At 38.4% G+C, this 20533-nt stretch overlaps 1 protein-coding gene across 1 annotated transcript in view; it reads right to left on the bottom strand.

The window, feature by feature from the left end:
• LOC132123079 (transcription factor Dp-2-like) overlaps nt 1-15792 on the bottom strand; it is a 48882-nt gene extending 33090 nt beyond the window's left edge. The window contains exons 1-2 of the mRNA XM_059533619.1: nt 15655-15792; nt 2677-2749 (exon numbers count right to left, since the gene is read on the bottom strand). Of these exons, the coding sequence (XP_059389602.1) occupies nt 2677-2691 (15 nt within the window). The 5' untranslated portion in view covers nt 2692-2749; nt 15655-15792. The remainder of the gene's footprint in view (nt 1-2676; nt 2750-15654) is intronic.
• Between the last annotated feature and the right edge of the window lie 4741 nt (nt 15793-20533).

The raw sequence follows: 20533 nt of genomic DNA, 5'->3' as shown, positions 1-20533 counted from the left end.
TGGAAAACGTAGGTTTTAAGAACATGCTTAATGTAATTGAGCCCCGTTACAATATTCCTTCACGAGCCCATTTCAGACAGACCGTAATTCCTGCTTTGTTCCAAAAAACATAAGCCCTATAGAGAACCAATTGAGTAAAAACACACTCAATATAAAGAGTTATAGAGTTCCATATAAAAAGTTACGTCTTTGTATTTGTTCATAACTAATATAACATTTTAATTTTTTTTTTATAAGGAGCTGTTTTTGTTTTATACAGTATGCTGCTAAGAAAACACCATAGAAGATGGGTAAAGAATAGCTCCATCATTGTTCAATGTAAAAAACAAAACAAAAAATAAAACATTTTTTAAAAATCAAGGAAATTTATCTGCCAACTTTTTCTTTTTGCTGTATCTAAAACGTACCGAACCGAACCGTGACACCAGTGTATCGTATCGAACCGAACCGTGAATTTTGTGAACCGTTACACCCCTAATATATATATATATATATATATATATATATATATATATATATATATATATATATATATATATATTTAATATATATCATTATTGTTAAATAAAATTAGTCATATTATTAGTCATTTTTGCTCCTAAGTGAAAGCTGTAGAAACCAGACCAGTAAGTGTTGTTTTAAACTACTCTTTAAGTTCAGAACATGACAAACACTTCACATTTTTGAATTGTTTATTCTTTTCCAGTCATTTGTCATTAACATAATGAATATTTTAATAGAAAAAAAATATCCTTAGTTTCTGCATGTTCTAATGAGTGATATTTTTCCAATCATGGAACAGCTTTCTGTTGCTTTTGACGATGTGTATCTTCAGCACAGTTTGTAGTGCAGTCTGCGATATTATATTTTCTTGTCTCTTAGAAATGCACATTTGTGACCTGTATTGGCAAAATGAGTCGGAATGAGCTAATTAAAAATTAGTTATCTTCATTTTCACATTCTACATTAAAGTACCTTCAATAATAATAATAACAATAATAATAATAATATAGCTTCTTGTAATTCGGACAAAAAAAAATGGCTGAGCTAAAGCTGTTTGAAGGCGATAGAGTCAGCAAAGTCAATTTTGAGAAAAATCGAGTTAAAGTTCTCTGAAGATACCAAAACAATATCACCAAGCAACTTTGCATATCTATTTTCTTAATAATTATTACTATATTATTCAAGCACAATATAGCCGTTTTTTATTTTATCTTTGTTATTAAAAATAAGTACAAAGACGCAAACAAACTGTAGTTTAATCAAAAGCAACAAATGATTCTGTCTTTTCTTTTAAAGGTCCCATGACATGAAAATTTCACTTTCACATTTTCACAATGTTTTTTAACTTATGGCCACCCAGTTGATAGGTGTAAACCCAGCCCTGGGTGTCCTGCTCTGCCTGTCGTCATACGGGAAAGGTTACCTCCCCTTTCTCTGCTTTGCCTGCCTAAACATTTACATTTAATTCAGTCGCAATGTCAGCACAGGCGTAACAAACAGTCTTCTACGATATGGATTCGACAGCACCTCCACAAACAGTGAGTAACAGTGTTCATTAATGCCTGATCTGTGATCAGTGATTTCTGATGTGTAGATCATTATTTAAGTTCACACAGACTTTCTTTCTAAATCGTTTAATACTATTTATGCATCAGTGAATCAAGCCAGTGACTAAACGATCAACTTCACGTTGTTTCTCTTAGTAGCATGAAACAAATCTGTTATTTAAATTGTGATTAAACTACAGAGAGCGATCAAATAATGCTCCCTTTATATTGTTCGCAGCTGTCAGTCACACATCGTGAGTATATGTACAGCTGTAATAGTAAAAAATTAAAAAATTAAAAACCTTGTAAAAGTATTTGAGAGGGGTTCCACATGTAATAGGCTTTTCGAATGCAAAGATGTCAGCCAATCACAACAGTTCTCCGAGTCTCTTCAAACAGAGCATTCAAGCCAGAGGACTAAAATTAGGATAGAAAAATACATTTCTAAATTTTCAATGTAAAAATCATACTAACAATATAAGTACACCTCAGGAAACATTAAAAAATCATAAAAGAAAAGAAAATAATCCACGTTATGGGACCTTTAATGTTTGATTAATATCAAGACAGATCAATATATTGACTTGCTGTAGTGCATGGATCTAATACAATGCTACACGTCAGATTGTTCCCCAAACAATAACTAAATGTTCATGTAAGACAAAACTGATCATGTTTGTGTGAATCTCACCAAGACATATTTTGTAATAATGTCCTCTATAGGGAAATCGTGCGCTGTTGGAGAGACGCGTCTTATGCAAGCGATTTGCAAATTTCAGTCAGTTTCCATAAGCATGGGTTTGAAACTCATACATTATTTTACTTGTTCAGACTCATGTCATACAGAATTCACTATGAATATTCATAAAGCTGGAATGCTGCGCTTTGAATTGCAATAGCATTATTAATGTCACAAAGTGATATGTGTGTTAGTAGTGCTATATGAGCAGAATTCAGCAGCTCAAAAGCCCATTTTCAAAAGAACTCTTCTGCTTTACTTTTTGACAACAGTGGAAACAAAGTGATTTTAACATGTGGACAGTCGCTCTGTAACAGACTTGACAAAGACCTGAATGTCCTTTTAATTATATAACTTGATGTTCACACATTACCAAAACGCACTCACCGTGTCGGCCATCATACTGACGATGACGGGCTCTTTCTGGTCAGATCCCCTCACGCTCAGAGCTGCACGGCCCCTGTAGACAGACACACACACACACACACACACACAGGTGGTCAGGTATGTGTGCACTGTGGCAAACACACACATTCAGCCTGTCCTGGTGGCCATGAAGAAGACCGTTAGAGGAGAGGCAAGCTCTGGATGATGATGATAATGATGGGGATACACTGATGAGCAGAGATGACAAAGACAGGGAGGATGGATGAAAGTTTTTCCCCACTGGAAAGTGTGTGTGTGTGTGTGTGTGTGTGTGTGTGTGTGTGTGTGTGTGTGTTCTATATAGTACTGTGGCCTCATGGGACAGTAAAGTGTCCATCAGAGGCACTACTTCATTGGAACTAGTACGACATCCAGGTACATTTTATTTTTTACAATGAATTTTACTTATTTACATAATTTTATACTGTTTGTCTACTGGATGCTGGGCATGAGTCTATGAAAGCATGTTTGTTTGGAGATTTAGAAGTTTTTATTTTTTTTAATTCATTTTAATGGGGGTTCAGTGCCTTGCTCAAGGGCACTCCAGTCATGAGTATTGAGGGTGGAAGAAAGCACTGTTCATTTACTCCCCACCACCACCTACAACTCCTGCCAGCACCGAGACTCAAACTGACAACCTTCAGGTAACTAGTCCGTCTCTCTTACCATTAGGCCGTGTATATGACAATACTATATCAAATGAACTGCCAGTGAAGTGACTCTCTGAGCAGCTCTGAAGATGAAGTTCATGAGGAGTATCTCCATACAGCGAGACGGAAGATGCTGAAAACATGAGCAAGTGAAACATAACCCGTTCATTCACACAGAGACACACCTCCGTCCTCAAGGGGGTCCATCAAATGGATGCGTTATGATCTGATCAGCGAGCTATAAACATGTTGATAATTTAACTTTAGGAAGATTCAAACTACTTCACTCCATCAATATAGATGCTGCTTCTATTACATTATATTTTCTCACTAACACGCAGTGTTGGGAATGTTACTTTGGAAATGTAATAGGTTACAGATTACAAGTTACCCTGTTTAAAATGTAATAGTAGTGTAACTTTTTCAATTACTTTATTAAAGTAATGTAACTAATTACTTTTGAGTACTTTTTGATTACTTTTCTAAATTTGTGAAATTTAAAGAATAATAAATAAAAGCATATACATCAACTCAAATACAGTTATCTAATAAGCATGTGACGTATTCTGTGTAATAAACTCCTGAAACATTGGTGTTTTTTAAACTGCTGTCTCTGTATATGATGATAGTTTTCTCAAAATAAGTAAAATGCACATGAAGTGACACAAAGCAGTTCTAGGAATTATGTTTATGTGCTCGTGTACTCCTATATTGAGGCAGCAGAGGTTGAAAACACTGCGAGCTTCAGTAGGCCTATGTGTAGTAAATGAAACCATGTCTTTGCCATTAATTTACAGGAGGGGCGGACTGGGAAAAAAATTCAGACTGGAAAATTCAAACTCATACAAACAAATTCATGGACAAAACTATTTTTTGTATGGACCTGACATAAAAAAAGTTTAAATCTTTAATTTGGGGACATGCAAAATAATTAAAAGATCTCTCCTGAACTGCACCTTCACTTCCATTTTTCTCTTCAGTCTCTTTATTTTGCCCTGTTATCCATCTCTCTCATGACTTTAATACTCAAGATTGAACAAAACTATACTTTACAATACAATACTCTACAATACTACAATATCTTTATAGAAAAATCCTAATGTACTGTACACGAGTCATGTTTTTCCCTTACAAAAATTAACCTTGCTTTTATTAGCCTATATAAAAGTAAAATAACCTTGTTTTGTTTTTGTTTTTTTGCAAATGGATTTGTATTTATTTTTAAATAAATACATTTGTAAAATAATTTTACATTTTTGGTTATCACATTTAAACAATATTAACCATCTCTGGATTTATAGTTAAATATTAAAATGTTAATTTAAAAAGGAATTTTTTTCAGCTAAATTCCTACTGTAACATTACAACAGATAATAATGATGTCCTTTATACAGTATTTTGAGTGATGACTGATGAGCAACGTGCTGCTGCTTGATTAAATAAATAAAAAAACAAAGACAAAAAAGCATCTTTACAGATGAAACTGACCTGAAACCCTGAACACTAGTTCTGCTTCTCTGCTCCAGCAGTCCACTCTATTCTCTCTCTCTCTCTCTCTCTCTCTCTCTCTCTCTCTCTTCTCTCTCTCTCTCTCCCTCTCCCTCTCCCTCTCTCTCTATTCTCTCACTCTCTCTCTCTTCTCTCTCTCTCTCTCTCTCTCTCTCACTCTCTCTCTCTATTCTCTCTCTCTCTCTCTCTATTCTCTCTCTCTCTCTCTCTCTATTCTCTCTCTCTCTCTCTCTCTCTATTCTCTCTCTCTCTCACACTCTCTCTCTCTCTCTATTCTCTCTCTCTCTCTCTATTCTCTCTCTCTTCTCTCTCTCTCTCTCTCTCTCTCTATTCTCTCTCTCTCTCTCTCTCTCTCTCTCTCGCATTGATTACTCGGAGTCTGATCCAAACCGTTTGGCGGAGGCGCGGAGAGCGCGCGAGTCATGACTAACACTTCATGACTTATTAGAGATTTAATTCTCTAATGATTTCCACAGACACGCAGAATGTGCAAGTCATATATTGCATTTTTGGGGCTTAATATTCACAGACACTAGTCGATGTCATGTTTTGATTCAAGTGTACTGACCTACTTTTGATTTAGTCATCCAAAATGTGGGCTATTCCGTCCGCGTTAGGCATTTCGTTTTTATGACTGGATTCTACGAACCAGACTGTATTTCCGCATCCCGGAAATTATTAGGGCGGTATGTCTCAGAATAGTCAGTGCAATTTGGGAAAGAAATCAGTTAAATCTGTATGTGGATGTGTGTAAATATTCAAATGTAATCCCCTTTGTAATCTTTAAAAATTTCATAAGTAACTGTAATTTAATTACTCATTTTTTCGTAGTAACTGTAACTAATTACAGTTACAATAATTTTGTAATTAAATTACGTAACGCCGTTACATGTAACTAGTTACTCCCCAACACTGCTAACACGGCCCCTTAAAAACTTGGTGCTTAAAGAAAGTTTGGAGTTTCCCAGTCGTAATTACAACACTGTGGTAGCATCAATTCAACAACTTGAATACAGAATGTACTGAGCATGCTTGTGTAGTCTTATTGCAAAATATTGCAGTGTTACACCAACATACTGGAAGCATTTCTTCGCACCACTAGAAACTTTATACACTAGAGTTCTTATGTGTGTAGATCAGGGCTATTCAAATCTTGTTCTGGAGGGCCACAGTGCACTGCAGAGTTTAGCTCCAACCCTGATCAAAACCACCTACCTGTGATTTTCTAATGATCCCAAAGACATTGATTAACAGGCTCACGTGTGTTTGATTAGGGTTGGAGCTAAACTCTGCAGTGCACTGGCCCTCCAGGGCAAGATCTGAATAGCCCTGGAGGAGATGAATGCAACACAGTTGCCAAAATAAACCTCTTCAACACGATTCACTTTTTTTGACCCTGCATAGACATTGCATTATATATGACTTGCATAACTGTGACAAATGTTTATGCAAACACATTGGCAAAAGTAAACCAATGTATGCAAGTGCGCAAAGGTCACACCACAAATTGAAGGTCAACCACTGTGAAAGCGCTTTGATGTTTCTGTTATCATGCTATATGCACTCAATGGTCTCATGCATGGCTCCATAAATCTCCTTTAAGCCTTGGGTCCAATAAGTATGCTAATGCCTGCGCCCATATGATGTGTGTATGTCTTTGTGGCCGGGCTGGAGAGGCGTAGAGCAGACAGCTGGTAAGCCTGGCTCTGGTGGAGGGGGTGAGGCAGAAAGGACTGTGCAGATCAATAGACGAGGGGGGGATCTAGCCCTGCCGCCCACCGCCCCAGTCCCACAATACCCCCTACAGCCCCCGCCTGAGCCACATATAAAGGCCTTTTGTCCCACGGGGGAGAAGCCCAACACAGGAACCAGAGAGAAGCTTCAAAGTGGCTGGAGGTCTCTCCTTTTCTGGGTCATTTGGCCTCCCCCAATCTCTATTTCTCTTTTCCTGGGGGAGGGACAGGCCACCCAGTAAATTTAAGGGAACTTGGGTCACCGTGGTCCGCACATTGCTCCGGTGACATGACACTAAAGAGACAACTTGTTGCTGAGTAAGAGTAGACAGGAGTGGAGAGGGGCAGCACAGCACAGTGAAAGAGTTCACTTACGCACTGTAAATCAAGTCATGCTTTTTACCCATTTTGTGGGATGGTCCTCTTGAGATCTCGGGCAACTTATTGAGGATCTTCCTCATTGGGCTTTATCGCCCTCCATTTAATGAAACCTATGTGCCTGCTCTCAATCAGAACAAATGGTTTGTTTGTCTAATTAGTGTTGCTTGCGAAGGAAAGCTTCACCGTTTATAATACTCATACTTGAGTTCAAATGGTTCAAATGTTTAACCCTAAGTATTGAACTTAAGTATAGACAAGAACGATGCTGCAAATCAAGTGGTGCGCTGACGAGAGCTGTGCTTTTTGCTTTTCTAAGCAATCTAACTTCCGACGGAGTATAGTGAAGGAGGGACCACATATCTAAAGACACACAAAACCCAATAAATCCTACTCTATCATATCCAATACACACTTTTCTAAAGTAAATTATTTTTTATTTTTCTGGTTAACCACTGTACCAACACCATGACAATCTCTCCTCCCACTAGTGGGCGGTTTCAAGTGTCATATTACAAAATTTACTACAATACTCAAGGTTCCATAATAGTTTCCATATTTTGTGATAGAAGTAATTTTGTGACAGAAATGTATAGTCTTGTGAAAGGAATAGCGCCTAAATAAAATCCCACAGGAACCTGTTTTTTTATCAACTTCAAATTTGGAACATAACTTTATTAGAAGTTTTTTTTTTACTCCAAAGAGTTCATCATTTACAACAATTTAAGGATTGTGCATTTCTATGTTCAAAAAGGATTTCTTAATTTCGGGGTTCTGGAAAATTTAGCAAATAATATTAAAGAGACTTAAGATGGGCTTCTTTGACTTGGGCCAACAAACAGCCATCTAGAAAACACCATACAACAGCCTGACAACTATATAGACTACACAGAATACTTTTGCAACTGCACAGCCCTTGCAACCACCAGTACAGACTACATTTCCTTGAAAATGTAAGTGTTAAGTTCTCAATGCACCACAATTCCCTCAAACCCATAATCAGATGTAACAGCATTTACACATGTTTGAAAATGGCACTGTAATTGCTTCATGTTGATCTTTTACAAGCTTTGATTAATAGGTTGGATTAGGTATTCGTCCAAACTATCAGTCAAATGACTCTAGTCCTATCTAATTGAACTTTCTGCATTGTTGTGCTGTTTTCTGCACAGTCATGTTGTGGTTTCCACATGTTTGAATGCGCAGCAGCAGAACGGTTATGTGCAGGATAGCGTGATGCATTGAAAGCAGAACACTAAACAGATGAGGCGGCATTTAAATGTAAACATGCATCATTGCTCTGCGGTGTCGAGCTGCTCACTGGCTGAATGCAAAATCATCACTGAGAAAGCACATAAATGTCACACAAATATCGATTGCATTCTGAATGTAAAATTCTCACCGTTACCGTTAGGGTCCTTTTACTTAGTAATAAACTATGACCAGGCTGATCAATCAGATCAAGACCTTGCAGCATTACCCTACCATCACAGTGTCAAGTTCTGCATGGGCAGTATATAAACCTACAGCACATACATCTGCATTATATGCTTATCATCCTCCTCGTTTCTAGATTTCTAGAGTTCAGTGGATCTCTGCTAGCAGAAAATGCAGTTCTTCCCATCCACACAAGTGGTCTTTAGACACAGTCACCCTCCCTGACTCCTCTCTATTGTCATTCTCTTCCATCCCTCAGCTGGCCTGCCATAAATCCCCAAGCTCTTCATCCGTCAGCCTGACCTCTGATTCTCCCGTCTTTCATCCTCTTTTCTCTCTCTGCTCGTCACTGTCCTCTCTTCCTTCTCTCAAACTCTATCATCGATAGACTGAAAAGCACTGACCTGGAAGCGGTGATCCAGTTTGAGGCTCACACAGTAGTGGGGGGGGCCTAAAGAAACAGGCCGGCTTTAATAGTTTTAGGGTAGTTTAGGGGGATGGGGGGGGTCATCGACTCAGAGAATGAGGTTTATGAAGCACAACAAATCACAGTTTTTCTGTACTCCAGGTTGCATACTAAAGCACAGTGATCATGTTCCTAAACATCTGTTACTCAACAGGACCCAACGGTGCAGGATAAATATATAGAATTTTTTTTTCTTTCTTAAAATAAAAAAAACTTTTCTATCAAACGATACCAACCTTTTGCTTCACCTTGCTACGGTTTTGGGAGTTAGGAGTCATTATTTTTGTGTATGTCACACCTTCAGGGTCAAAAATGCCTTTTGGGCTTAAAAACAAAGATATTCCAACGCTGTTTAGTGCTAAGTTGAGGAAAAACACAGTTTTTGCATTGCTTCCTTCTAGAAGTCGACCGATATATCGGGCCGATATTTGTCTTTTTTAATATATATCGGCATCGGCCGATATCTGTGTTTCGTGGCGCTGATTTAAAGAAAGGCACATCCGCGGGCAGCCCCGTTTTTTTTTATTGCTTGTTTAATACATTTAATAATTGGTCAGTTTATTGATTTGTTTGGTTAACTTTGGATTTTTATTTTATTTTAATACCGTGCAGTGCACAAAATTAAGATTTGAGAGATGGTTCAAGTCAGTGTTCAATAAATTATGATGTTAAGTTTAGAAATGTTGCACATCCACTTATTATTAGTGTGACATTTTAGCATGCAAATGAAGGGGAAAACTTCAAGATATTGGCCCTAAAAATAGGCAGCACATATCGGCCATCGGCTGACCCGGACCTCTAAACATCGGCATCGGTTATAGAAAAACCCATATCGGTCTATCTCTACTTCCTTCCGATCCCAACTAGGGATGTTGCGGTGACGGATTTTTTCCACCGGTTAATCGACGTGTAAAAAAACCGGTAATCCCGGTGTCACCGGGGTTGCGTGTCGGGGATTTCGGGAGGCCGAAAATGCGGTCGTGCAGACGTGCACACGTCTCAATTTACTTTCACTTTAATTAGTGGCAATTCAGTAGCATTTGTTTGAATTAATCATGGGTTAATTTATTTTATTCTTAATAAAAATACACAAAACAATAAGACACTCGCTTTTATTACACACATCTTTATTGCAAAATGAATAATAACTTAACACACCATGCAAAAACTAAACGAAAGCACTTATGAAACACCTTTAAAGTGCATTTATTAACAAAACTAACCACTGCACACATCGTGCAAGTATCAAACAAGACTCGTTAAATAATTATAAATATTCGTTAAATAAAGTGCCTGCCTTTTTCAGCCAAAAAAAAAAAAAAAAAAAAAAAAAAACACCGCACAACCATCGAATATGAAACGAACGAACATCAAAAACTTCGTTAAATAAGGTAGCCTACCCGAATAATCACTGGACACTTAAGTGCAAAAAAAAAAACTAATATAAAAGTTAAACTCACGTTAAGCTGTTAAAAAAAGAGGTAGGCCTATTAACTGCATACATCGTACAAAAAAAAAATATAAATAGGCTAAATGAGAAACAATAAACGAAAAACCTTCATTTTACATTGCAACAGTTCGCTTTGAAACCAGATCTTCTGCCATCCTTTGCCAGTTAGCTCGCCTCACTCTCCTCAAATGATAAATGAAATCGGACACCTGCTGCTTTACTGCGGCGCTCGTTCCGCTTACGCTAAATTACGAAGGCACGTAGTCACTAACTGAATTAAGTGCTTTATCGCTATAGGCTAAAACTTCAACACGATGGGGACGGTGCCGGTGGTCAAGTGCTATGACCGGTAGGTGGGTTAAACACCGTGTATCACCTGTAACACCGACTATCGCAACAAGCCTAATCCCAACATTAGGAAAGAGTGGATGAAGTTTATTTTTAATGATGTTCCAGATCGCGTCAGTAAGAACTCTGTAAATTCATTTACAAACAAGGCACAATTTGATCCATTTTTATTTGTTTTATTTTCAGAAAGACTGAAACTAAAAGACAATGCTGTGTGAATATATTGATTCAGACAGTAATGTCACATGACAAGTGTGAGTAAAGTAGATTTTATTATGTGGACACTGTTGTCTTGTCTGTTATTAAAAGATAGTTCGTATGGTACGGTGTATTTAAGCATTTTTTTGGATTGGTCCCGTCACGTCAGGACACTTTTACTGGGCGGGTTTGGGCTATAAGCTTCAAATGCCTGTTCAGACCTGCAGTCCTGCTCAAGGACTGGGCTTCACACCGCAACAGCCCTCGTACTTCAAGGATTGGGAAAGTGCAAGTCACAATATGTTGAGCTGACGGTATTACATCGGTTTAATTAGTGGTTCATTGTTCAAGTGAGTTCAGTTATGAGATCTGCTGCCTGGTAGAAGCTGCCGAGCTCTAATCCACCAGCACAAGCCGCATGTTTCACAGATCCACTTTACAGGACTTCCCGATGGTGTGGTGGGGGTTTAGTGTCCTCGAAGACAGACAGACCCCCCCCCTTCGTCCTCCATGACCCCCTCCATCTGTCACTCGTGCGTCTCCATGGCAACAGCGAGGTCATCCACCATTTATTGTGGGACAGGGACTGAGAGGTGCACAGCGGCTAAGCAAGATGATATTAACGTCCCAAGTACAAAATAAGTTTGACACTGCAGATCTGCATCCCCCATCAGTCCTTCGGTCAAAGCTATAAGAGCAGCTCTCTCCAGGAGGCCTCTGCGACTGATTAGCGTGGGCTACGCCGAGGACAAGAGGAGGAGGAGGGTGACATTTGGTCTTCTGAGGGAGCGTATGTGTGTCTGAAATACAAACAACCCGGCTCATGCTGTCATGTAAGGTCACTGAAAAGAGCAAGCACTCACAAATACACTGTGTGACGCTATATTCACAACACAAGTTAGCCTCCACGAAACACTGCCTCTATTCTTGAACACAAAGAACTACAGGTGTACAACTACACCTCTGCAGAGCTAGATTTCATGAACTGGTCACGATAGCTGCACAGCATCACTGAAGACTTCCTCTAAGGTCAGTGTTTTCAAGTCTACTACCGTAATAGTAAAAGGAAATAATACATCAAAATATAAAAATAATACCCAAAATACATCAAAAATAAATAAATACATTATATATATATATATATATATATATGAGATAAAATATAGTATTTTTAATATCTGCATTGTACAAATACAGAAACTGGATTTTTTTTATGTCAAACATTCCATATTTCAGATGCCAAGGATTCCTACAACAGGAAATGCAGGAAGTTCTAGGCTAATTAGTCTCTCCTTCATACAAACACAGTCAGTGTTCTTTAAACTTGTAACGTTCTGACAGAAACATATTGACTGCTTATGTGTTTATCTCTTGGATAAAACATGCAGAAGAAGTTCTGCAGAATGTTCAAGATGCTCTTTTCCACACAACAAAATCAAAAAGTGACCACAAGCGGTCAAAGATGCAAGCACATCTTTTGAAGCCATTTGATTCATAACTAATTATAATAATAATTACATTTAAATGTATTTATGTCCATGTTGGATCTCGAAGTTCCCGCATTCAAAGTTCTCCTTTCTGTGGCCCACAGAGAAAAAAAAAAAAAAGTCACAAGGGTTTGTAACAACATGGGTGGGTACACAGACTTTCATCAGATTTGGAGAAATGTAGCATTACGTCATTTACCCACTAATGGATCCTCTGCAGTGAATGGGTGCCGTCAGAATGAGAGTCCAAACAGCTGATAAAAACAGTCCATCAGTTAACATCTTGAGAAGCCAAATGCTGTGTGTTTGTAAGAAACAAATCCATCTTTATGACATTTTTAAACTCAAACCGTTGCTTCTGACTAAAATACTCTTTCCAATAATATTGCCAAGAGAGAAATATACACAGATCAAGAACCGTTTACAAGCAAAAACAGGCTGAACCAGTTCAAAACAAATATGTGGGTAGAGTCTGATATGAGAGGACAACAGATAGACTTTTTCACTGGAAGAAGCATTATTATGGATTATAGCTGGAAGCAATGGTTTGTTATTGAAAACTCGCTGATGGATTTGTTTCTCACAAACATGCAGCTTTTCATGTGTGTGTGTTCATATTCAGATTCAGAAACCAATGAAACAGGAAGTGAAGTAAACAGAAGAGAGTGTCAAAATAAGGGTCCACATGACAGAACTGTTAATTGTCAGCCTATAGATATCAGTTAGTTCTGATCCTCTGACTGGACGGGAGTGTTTCTGTCCATGTTTCACCTGTGAGTTGTAGACGGGCTGTCAGTCAGTGCAGTTTGTTACGACACAAGCTGAAATCATTTTGACTTTGAGCACCACTTTAGTAGGCTCAGCTGACCAGCAATGCATAGATGCGAAGACAGAGGTTTCACTCTCTTTGGACATGACAACCTTTTTCATGAATATGACTCGACCTGAAGGATCTGTTTAGGATTGTTAAACGCAAATATCTGAAGCCTTTGCTCAAATTAGCATGTTACACATGTGTTATAATTACTCATTTATTTGATATTCAGTACACATAGACGAAGTGTAAAACGAGAATGGCATAACCTTACGAAAACAAGCAAATATTGCAGTATCGCATTTATCGCGACAGCTGTAAAATGACATAATGCTACATTTCTCCAAATCTGTTCTGATGAAGAAACAATCTCAACTAGTTTTTGGATGGCCTGAGAAATGTTCATTCTGGGGTGAACAATTTCTTTAATTTATTTATATCAATGCTCTCAGTTAATATATATATATATATATATATATATATATATATATATATACACACACATATATGTTTGAAAACATTCAGCTTTGTCATGATTGATGACCACATCAACAGGTGCCTTTGAATCAAAAGGACTGAGATCCACCGCCTCACTCTGAGCAACTAGTGAAGCTACACATGAAACTAAATGTAAAAATAAATTCTGACATGAAAGTGACTCAATCCAAAGTGTGAATAACCTCCTGTGAATAAATGCATCCTTGAAGCGATCCAGAAACCTGACGCTGAGTCTCCAGCTTCCTGGAATGGAAAGTGCAGTGCTGCAACACGAATGGAGAAGGTTAAGTTTAGTCTCCCTACACACACACACACACCTATGCTCTGTGAACACACACCGGCGGCGGAGCGCTGACTGTACGAGCGTCCCGTGGGACATGTTACAGTGACACTGAGCACACACCAGCGAGAAAGACAGCTGGGAAATGGTGCCAAAAAGGATCCGTGGTGTGTGTTTTCTCCGTCCTTCCACTCTCTTTTGTGCGTGTGCAAATCCAAACACACAAAGAGAGATCGCAGCCTCTCACGTGACAGCTGCGTCACAACAGAGATCAATACATCTGAACTCCACATTCAAGAAGCGCGGCTGCTTCATTAGCTGACGTTGAGTTTTTCTCCAGCACGCCAGCAGAGATGCAACCACAGACAGAAAAACACACACACAAAAGCCTCCACTTCTCACACACACACACACACACACACATACACACAGGAGAAGTAGTTTGAGGTGCTGAATGGCACGGGGACACCTGTCACAAAAGCTGTGAGCTCTGGGACGGGGGTCTCTTTCCCTCCTCCTCCTCCTCCTCTGGAAGGATTAAATATCCCGAGCGTTTGTGCGGGACAACAGATGTCTGCCTGGCCAGATCTCAGCACACCAAGCCAGCAAAACGCCCACGGCTCTCTAGTCCACACAATAAACACATCTCTGTTTCAGCCTCTTCTTGCATATTTCCTTCAATGTTTACGACACAACCGAGTGAACAAGCCTCAGGTGTTTCTACACAAAACAGTGCACTGCACCACAAAAACAGACCGTCTCAAAGGAGAAAGAAACCACAGACAACACAGAGTGTTCAAAAATGCTAAATATTCTCAGAAAAGTAACAAAAGTAAATGGTACTGCTATATTGTGTTTCTGGACCTGTACATTGCTAGTACCATGTTTTTAAATACATGCTACCATGGCAAAATTATGTTGTTGTTGTTTTGTTTACACTTAACCTATCAATAAGATGATTTTTTGTACAGTATGGTACATGGCACATGATTATTGCAGTCTCTCAGCACCTGACACATCACTTTACCATGGTACTCCTCTTTGGTTTCACAGTTTGAGAGATTATTAAGAGGATTCTCACCGCACTGTTGTTATATTTGATTGTTTTACACATAAACACACGTTCAAATGTATCACTGGCAGGTAACAGTTATATAAACACTGAGGTAAAACCGCTCTGACATTTTCGCCTTTAGGCAAAGGTTTTATGACGTACCTGACTATACCTAAAACCTTAATTTGAAACGATGTTAGAAAAAAAATAAAAAATTATTTAGTACTTCGCACCGAAACGCGACGATGTTCTCGCCTGAACCGAGTTTTCGGGGCAGCGGAAATGTGCAGAAATCTGCAAAACAAGCCCGAAGCACCACAGAATGACAACTTCACACGTTTTTTAGCTTCGGACGGGAAAAGTACATACTATTCTCTACAGTTTATTAGTTGATATTATACTTATTCACATAAATGTTTCCAGCAAACTACATGCTGCAGTCAAAAGACAACGCTTTGGGGGTTGTTAACTGTCAATTCCTCAAACCTAATTATGAAAGTGAATAATAAAAGTACTTTCTAGGACACGTAAACACTTGTCAGAATATGTCTACAACGCACTTAATCATGATATACTTCAAGTTCAGCATTTTTTAATCACACATTAGTAACTTATCTCGAACAGGGGAGCACCTTACCTTGAACTTCGGGGCAGAAAGCGTCGAGCTGCTCCGTCAAAGTGAAAACAAACCGTTCGTGAGTGATGAAAACAGCTCGGCCGCGCGCACTTCCTGACTGCCGCTCAACTCCGCACACAAGCTTGGCGGTGGCAGACAACCGCCGCCTCTGATTGGTCACACCTGCCCGTGACGTCAGACGCCGGGCGGAAGGTGATTGGCTGTCCTGAGGGAAATGTAAAGTAGGCGTGCATAAACGATGCTTGCTGTGCTGGTTAATGAGAGGAATATAAAGTAAGTTCAAGGCTTTACACTGACTTTAATTAGTGCACGCAGACAAAAGAGCACAATGGGAGTTGCTGTGCTGTTTTTGTGGCGTGGTGCGACTTCGGTTCGCCATCTGGAAGGAATCACGTGTTGATGACGTATATTAATGTGACATTTAAATTTTAAATATGCGTTTTGGTAAAAAACGATAAAGACGCACTTATAAAGCTCCTCGAGGACATTCCCCGGTTTAGCCGAAGAGTGGACCGCAACAGCTGTTTAAAAGTTACTCAATTATTATTGAAACAAGCCATGGGCGATTTCCTGTGGAAAGTTTTTGTTTCTATCGAAGACATCGAAAGCACATTACCACACTGCACATAATTACACATTACACAGTGACTGGAAGGAAGACGATGTGACAACAGCTTTACATCCCTAAAATGTGGCCTTAAAAAGGTTTAGTTGCTTATCAGCCATATCCCTGGATCAAATAACACGAATCATAAACCTTTATGACTTTATAGGTCACACTTCTATGAAATATATGAGTTTAAGTGTGACCAGGGCTTGCTGAAACACTCTGAGATATACAGTATACAATATTGCATTATTTGTAAGTCTCTCTCTTTCTCTCTCTCTCTCTCTCTCTCTCTCTCTCTCTCTCTCTCTCTCTCTCTCTCTCTCGATAGATAGATAGATAGATAGATAGATAGATAGATAGATAGATAGATAGATAGCTCAAAGTCAAAGTGTCAGTTGCTCATTTGAATGTGCAAGAACTACAAAACTGTGCAGATTGGAGTTTGCTAAGAAACGGTCAGGACAAGCCCTCTGCATCACTCCGGGGACACACCTGCTCTCTGCACATCTGCACAAGCTGTTAAACAGCCACCACACATGCGTGTCATGACAAACATTCATTCATTTGTTTGTGAAAAACAAATACTGTCAGCACTGTCAATGCACATTTCACATCTTGCAGGAAACTTGAGATAAAACTTTTGGAACATCACTGATGTTTCATTTAACACTTTTAGCTGAATTAGCAGGGGACCATCTGTGAGGTTCATTCGTGTCTGAAAACGTGGCACTTGAAGAACAGCGAATGAATGATAAGGCAAAGCCTCATGGGACGAGCTCACAGCAGCACATCCTCTCACACAGGGCTGGAGAGGATTTCCTGTGAAGACAAACCCTGATCTTTACAGGGCGTACACCCTCGATGCAGAGCGGGCTGACATCTGGCACCTCTTGAACTTATATAAGCCAATCTGACACTGTTTTCATGTGACTGGTCAGTCTATGACTGTTACTGTTTCCAATAGTATGTTCTTTAGCGCCCACTCATGTTTATACACATTATATATACACACACACACACACACACACACACACACACACTGTATCCTGCTAAATTTCGAATGCATTGCATTCACAGCACAAGCTGCAGACCAGTTTCCCAGAACAACACTTACATCAGATGTAAATAAAGAACTTGTGGTTTAAACATGCAGTCTTTGATCTTTTTGACCTGAAACCAAAGAAGAAGCAATTGCTGCAAAACATTACATCAGACAGCCACACTATTAAAAATAATCATCTTAATAGAGCAGCAAGAGGAAATGATCAGGGTCAAGTATTCTCAGTGGAGAAAATTATCATTTGGCAAATTTAAAAGGACACAATGTATGGCTATTCCTGTTTTAATGGACAATCTCTTTAATGGATGGTTGAAATTGAATATGAGAGGTATGTGTAAATCACTTTTATATTGTATATATAATACTTCCAGCTGTATTTTCTCAATGCAACGTATAACATCCAAGTGAAAGATATAACACCTACATGTCAAAAAAAATAATAATAATTACATATATAAATAATCACTGAATTTTAAAAAGGTTTACCCCCTTCTGTCAGTATTTTGTTAAACCACCCTTTGCTTTATTGACTGTCTTTGCACATCTAGACTTTGCAATATTTGCCCACTCTTCTTTGCCGAACTGCTCAAGTTCAGTTCAATCTGATGGTGAGTGTTTGTGGACTGATGTTCAGTTGGTTTCAGTCTGGGCTCTGATGAGGCCATGCAAGGACATGCAGCTTTTTCTCCTTCCACCACTGTGTGCTCAGTTGTACTGTGTGCTTTGAGTCATCGTCATGTTGGAAGGTGATTCTTTTCTATATACTCTTTTAGTAATGGCCACAATTTTTTTATTATTTCAGTTGTTTTATTTTGTAGTTATGTGACTTTAATAGACTCAATGTAGTAGCAAATTACTGTTCTTTTATTGAAATTGAGTCTTGCATTGACATATAACTTTAGATAACCTTGATATGATGTCATTCTGTTAAACATTTAAACATATTTAGAACTGGATGTAATAACATGTCAGATGACACATGCTACACGTTCCTTATCACATGCTCTTCGTGGGATATCTGCTTGATTTTTGAAATCCTGACCTCTGACTAGACTTGACTTGATACTCTTGCCCAGCAAGTTAGAGAATAAAGCACATCAGCAGTGTGTTAAAGGAATAGTTCACTTAAAAACGACTGTTTTGTCATCATCTACACACCCTCACTTCATCCCAAATCCCCATGACTTTCTATTCTTTAGGACACAACAGGAGAAATTCTGAAGACAGCCTTGCAATTTGCAGAAGCATCACAAAATCACAAAAACGTATTGTAAAAGTGGTCTAAAGGGCCCTAAACATCACCCGTTATAGATTAAATGTGGATTTGATGGTGTTCATGTAATACTTTTTGAAAATGTTGAAATGCAAGATAAGTAACCTCTGAACCTACATTAAACACACAATAACTTGACAGTTTATGCTACTGTTAGCATTCTGCAGCAGAGCAGTGATAAAGAGAGGAAGTGAGAGAAAACGAGACGCTCCTGACATCTGTACAACAGGACAGAAAAGTGAAAAATACAGAAAATACAGAGGCATAAAACAACAACAACACCAGTGTCCCAGTTCCTCATCTGAGTCAGAACAGTCTGCAATAAATCCATCTGTATTTCACTTCAGATGCCGCTTCTGTCCAACATCTGCAGGGCAGTAATGCATTTACCTTTTATTTGATCAAATCTGTTGCTTTTTTTTTTTAAACATCCTTACTTTAAAGTATAAAGTGTTTAAAGGTTTGCACAGTGCTGAATCTGCTGCAAGATTTGGTGTATCTTGGAGATGCAGTTCAGCTCTCTTATGGATCTCAGTTGCTTCTGAATCCAGACTGACTCCACAGGACTCCTTGTTCAAGGAAAGAAAGAAAAAATCCTAATGCGTTTAAGACTTTTGCATAGCACTGAATATCAGAAATATGAAATATTAGATTTGACAAAGCTCTTAAAAGTCTTATTTTGCTGATCTGAACTACTGAGGCAGAGATCTGATATGGCAAGGCACATCACGTGTGGATAATGATAATGATAATAAATTAAGATCACGTGCACTGTCACAGTTGGTTGGGGTTCATTTTTAATCCACACGAGGTCACTGTGAACCTTGATGTTCAGAAGATCTCTTTCATTCAGAATAGGACTTCTGCATTATATTCATAAATACAGTTAGGATTAACATAAAAACAAAAAATGTTAGGATCGAATCTAAGCTGTTAAAATGTCTTCAGATTATTAAATAGATTTATATTGAATGCAATAATGATTAAAATGCTAAAAAATGTTTAAAAGTGAATAATAATAATTCTAACAACGGAATCAAAATCTGTGCTTTAGACTAAAGCTAATCTAATAATTCACAACTCACACTTCACTGTGTTTATGTAAATATGTAAAAATGTATTTTGTTTGAAAATGAACAAGAATGCCACATTGTTAGCAGAACCAGAGTGTTTCAGGGTTGAAGGCCCGGTGTCGAACAGCTTCGTCATGCTTCTGCACGTGTACTTGCTTTATTACTCAATAACAACACCCGTCTCGTGAGAGTCCTCGGTCCTCTGACAGAAACACGAACGAGCCGCGGGCGCGCGCAAACCGCTTCCACAGACAAAACAACCAGACAAACATGTTGGAAATATATTTTAATACAAAAAATATATTTATTTTACAACAAACAACAGCCATTCTATGGATGTAAAATATCTTTTCAGTTCTAAATAAGAAACTGAGGCTGGTTCAGGCAGTTAAACACATCAGTCCTGAAAGTGAAAGCGTTCCCTTCTTCATATTCACATATCAAACATTAACAGGACTGACAGCATTGATGATTCCTTGAACGACTATCAAAGGAAACTATTTCACAGTGACACTAAATCATGTTTAAGTCATCCAAAAGTCTTTCATTTAAGCAATGTTAGGTTTTTATTAGCTCCTCTTGCTCTTGAGATTTAAATGCAGATGTTTTTTGAAGAGCCACACTTTATTTATTTATTATTATTACTACATTTATATTACTTTTCTCTTTGGTGATGGCGATTCCTGGAAAACTCTTAAGGCAACCCCGAGGAAGAAAAAAAAAAGTTGGCAAGCCTTATAAAACGAACAAACATACAGTGTTGGGGAAAGTTACTTTTAAAAGTAATGCATTACAATATTGGATTACTCGCTTAGTAACCGACTTAATATACACACACGATGCGATTAAATGCATCAAGTATA

The sequence above is a fragment of the Carassius carassius genome, chromosome 41, assembly GCF_963082965.1.
Source record: "Carassius carassius chromosome 41, fCarCar2.1, whole genome shotgun sequence".
In the NCBI taxonomy this organism is placed as follows: Eukaryota; Metazoa; Chordata; class Actinopteri; order Cypriniformes; family Cyprinidae; genus Carassius; species Carassius carassius.
This window is presented reverse-complemented; position numbering and strand designations above follow the sequence as displayed.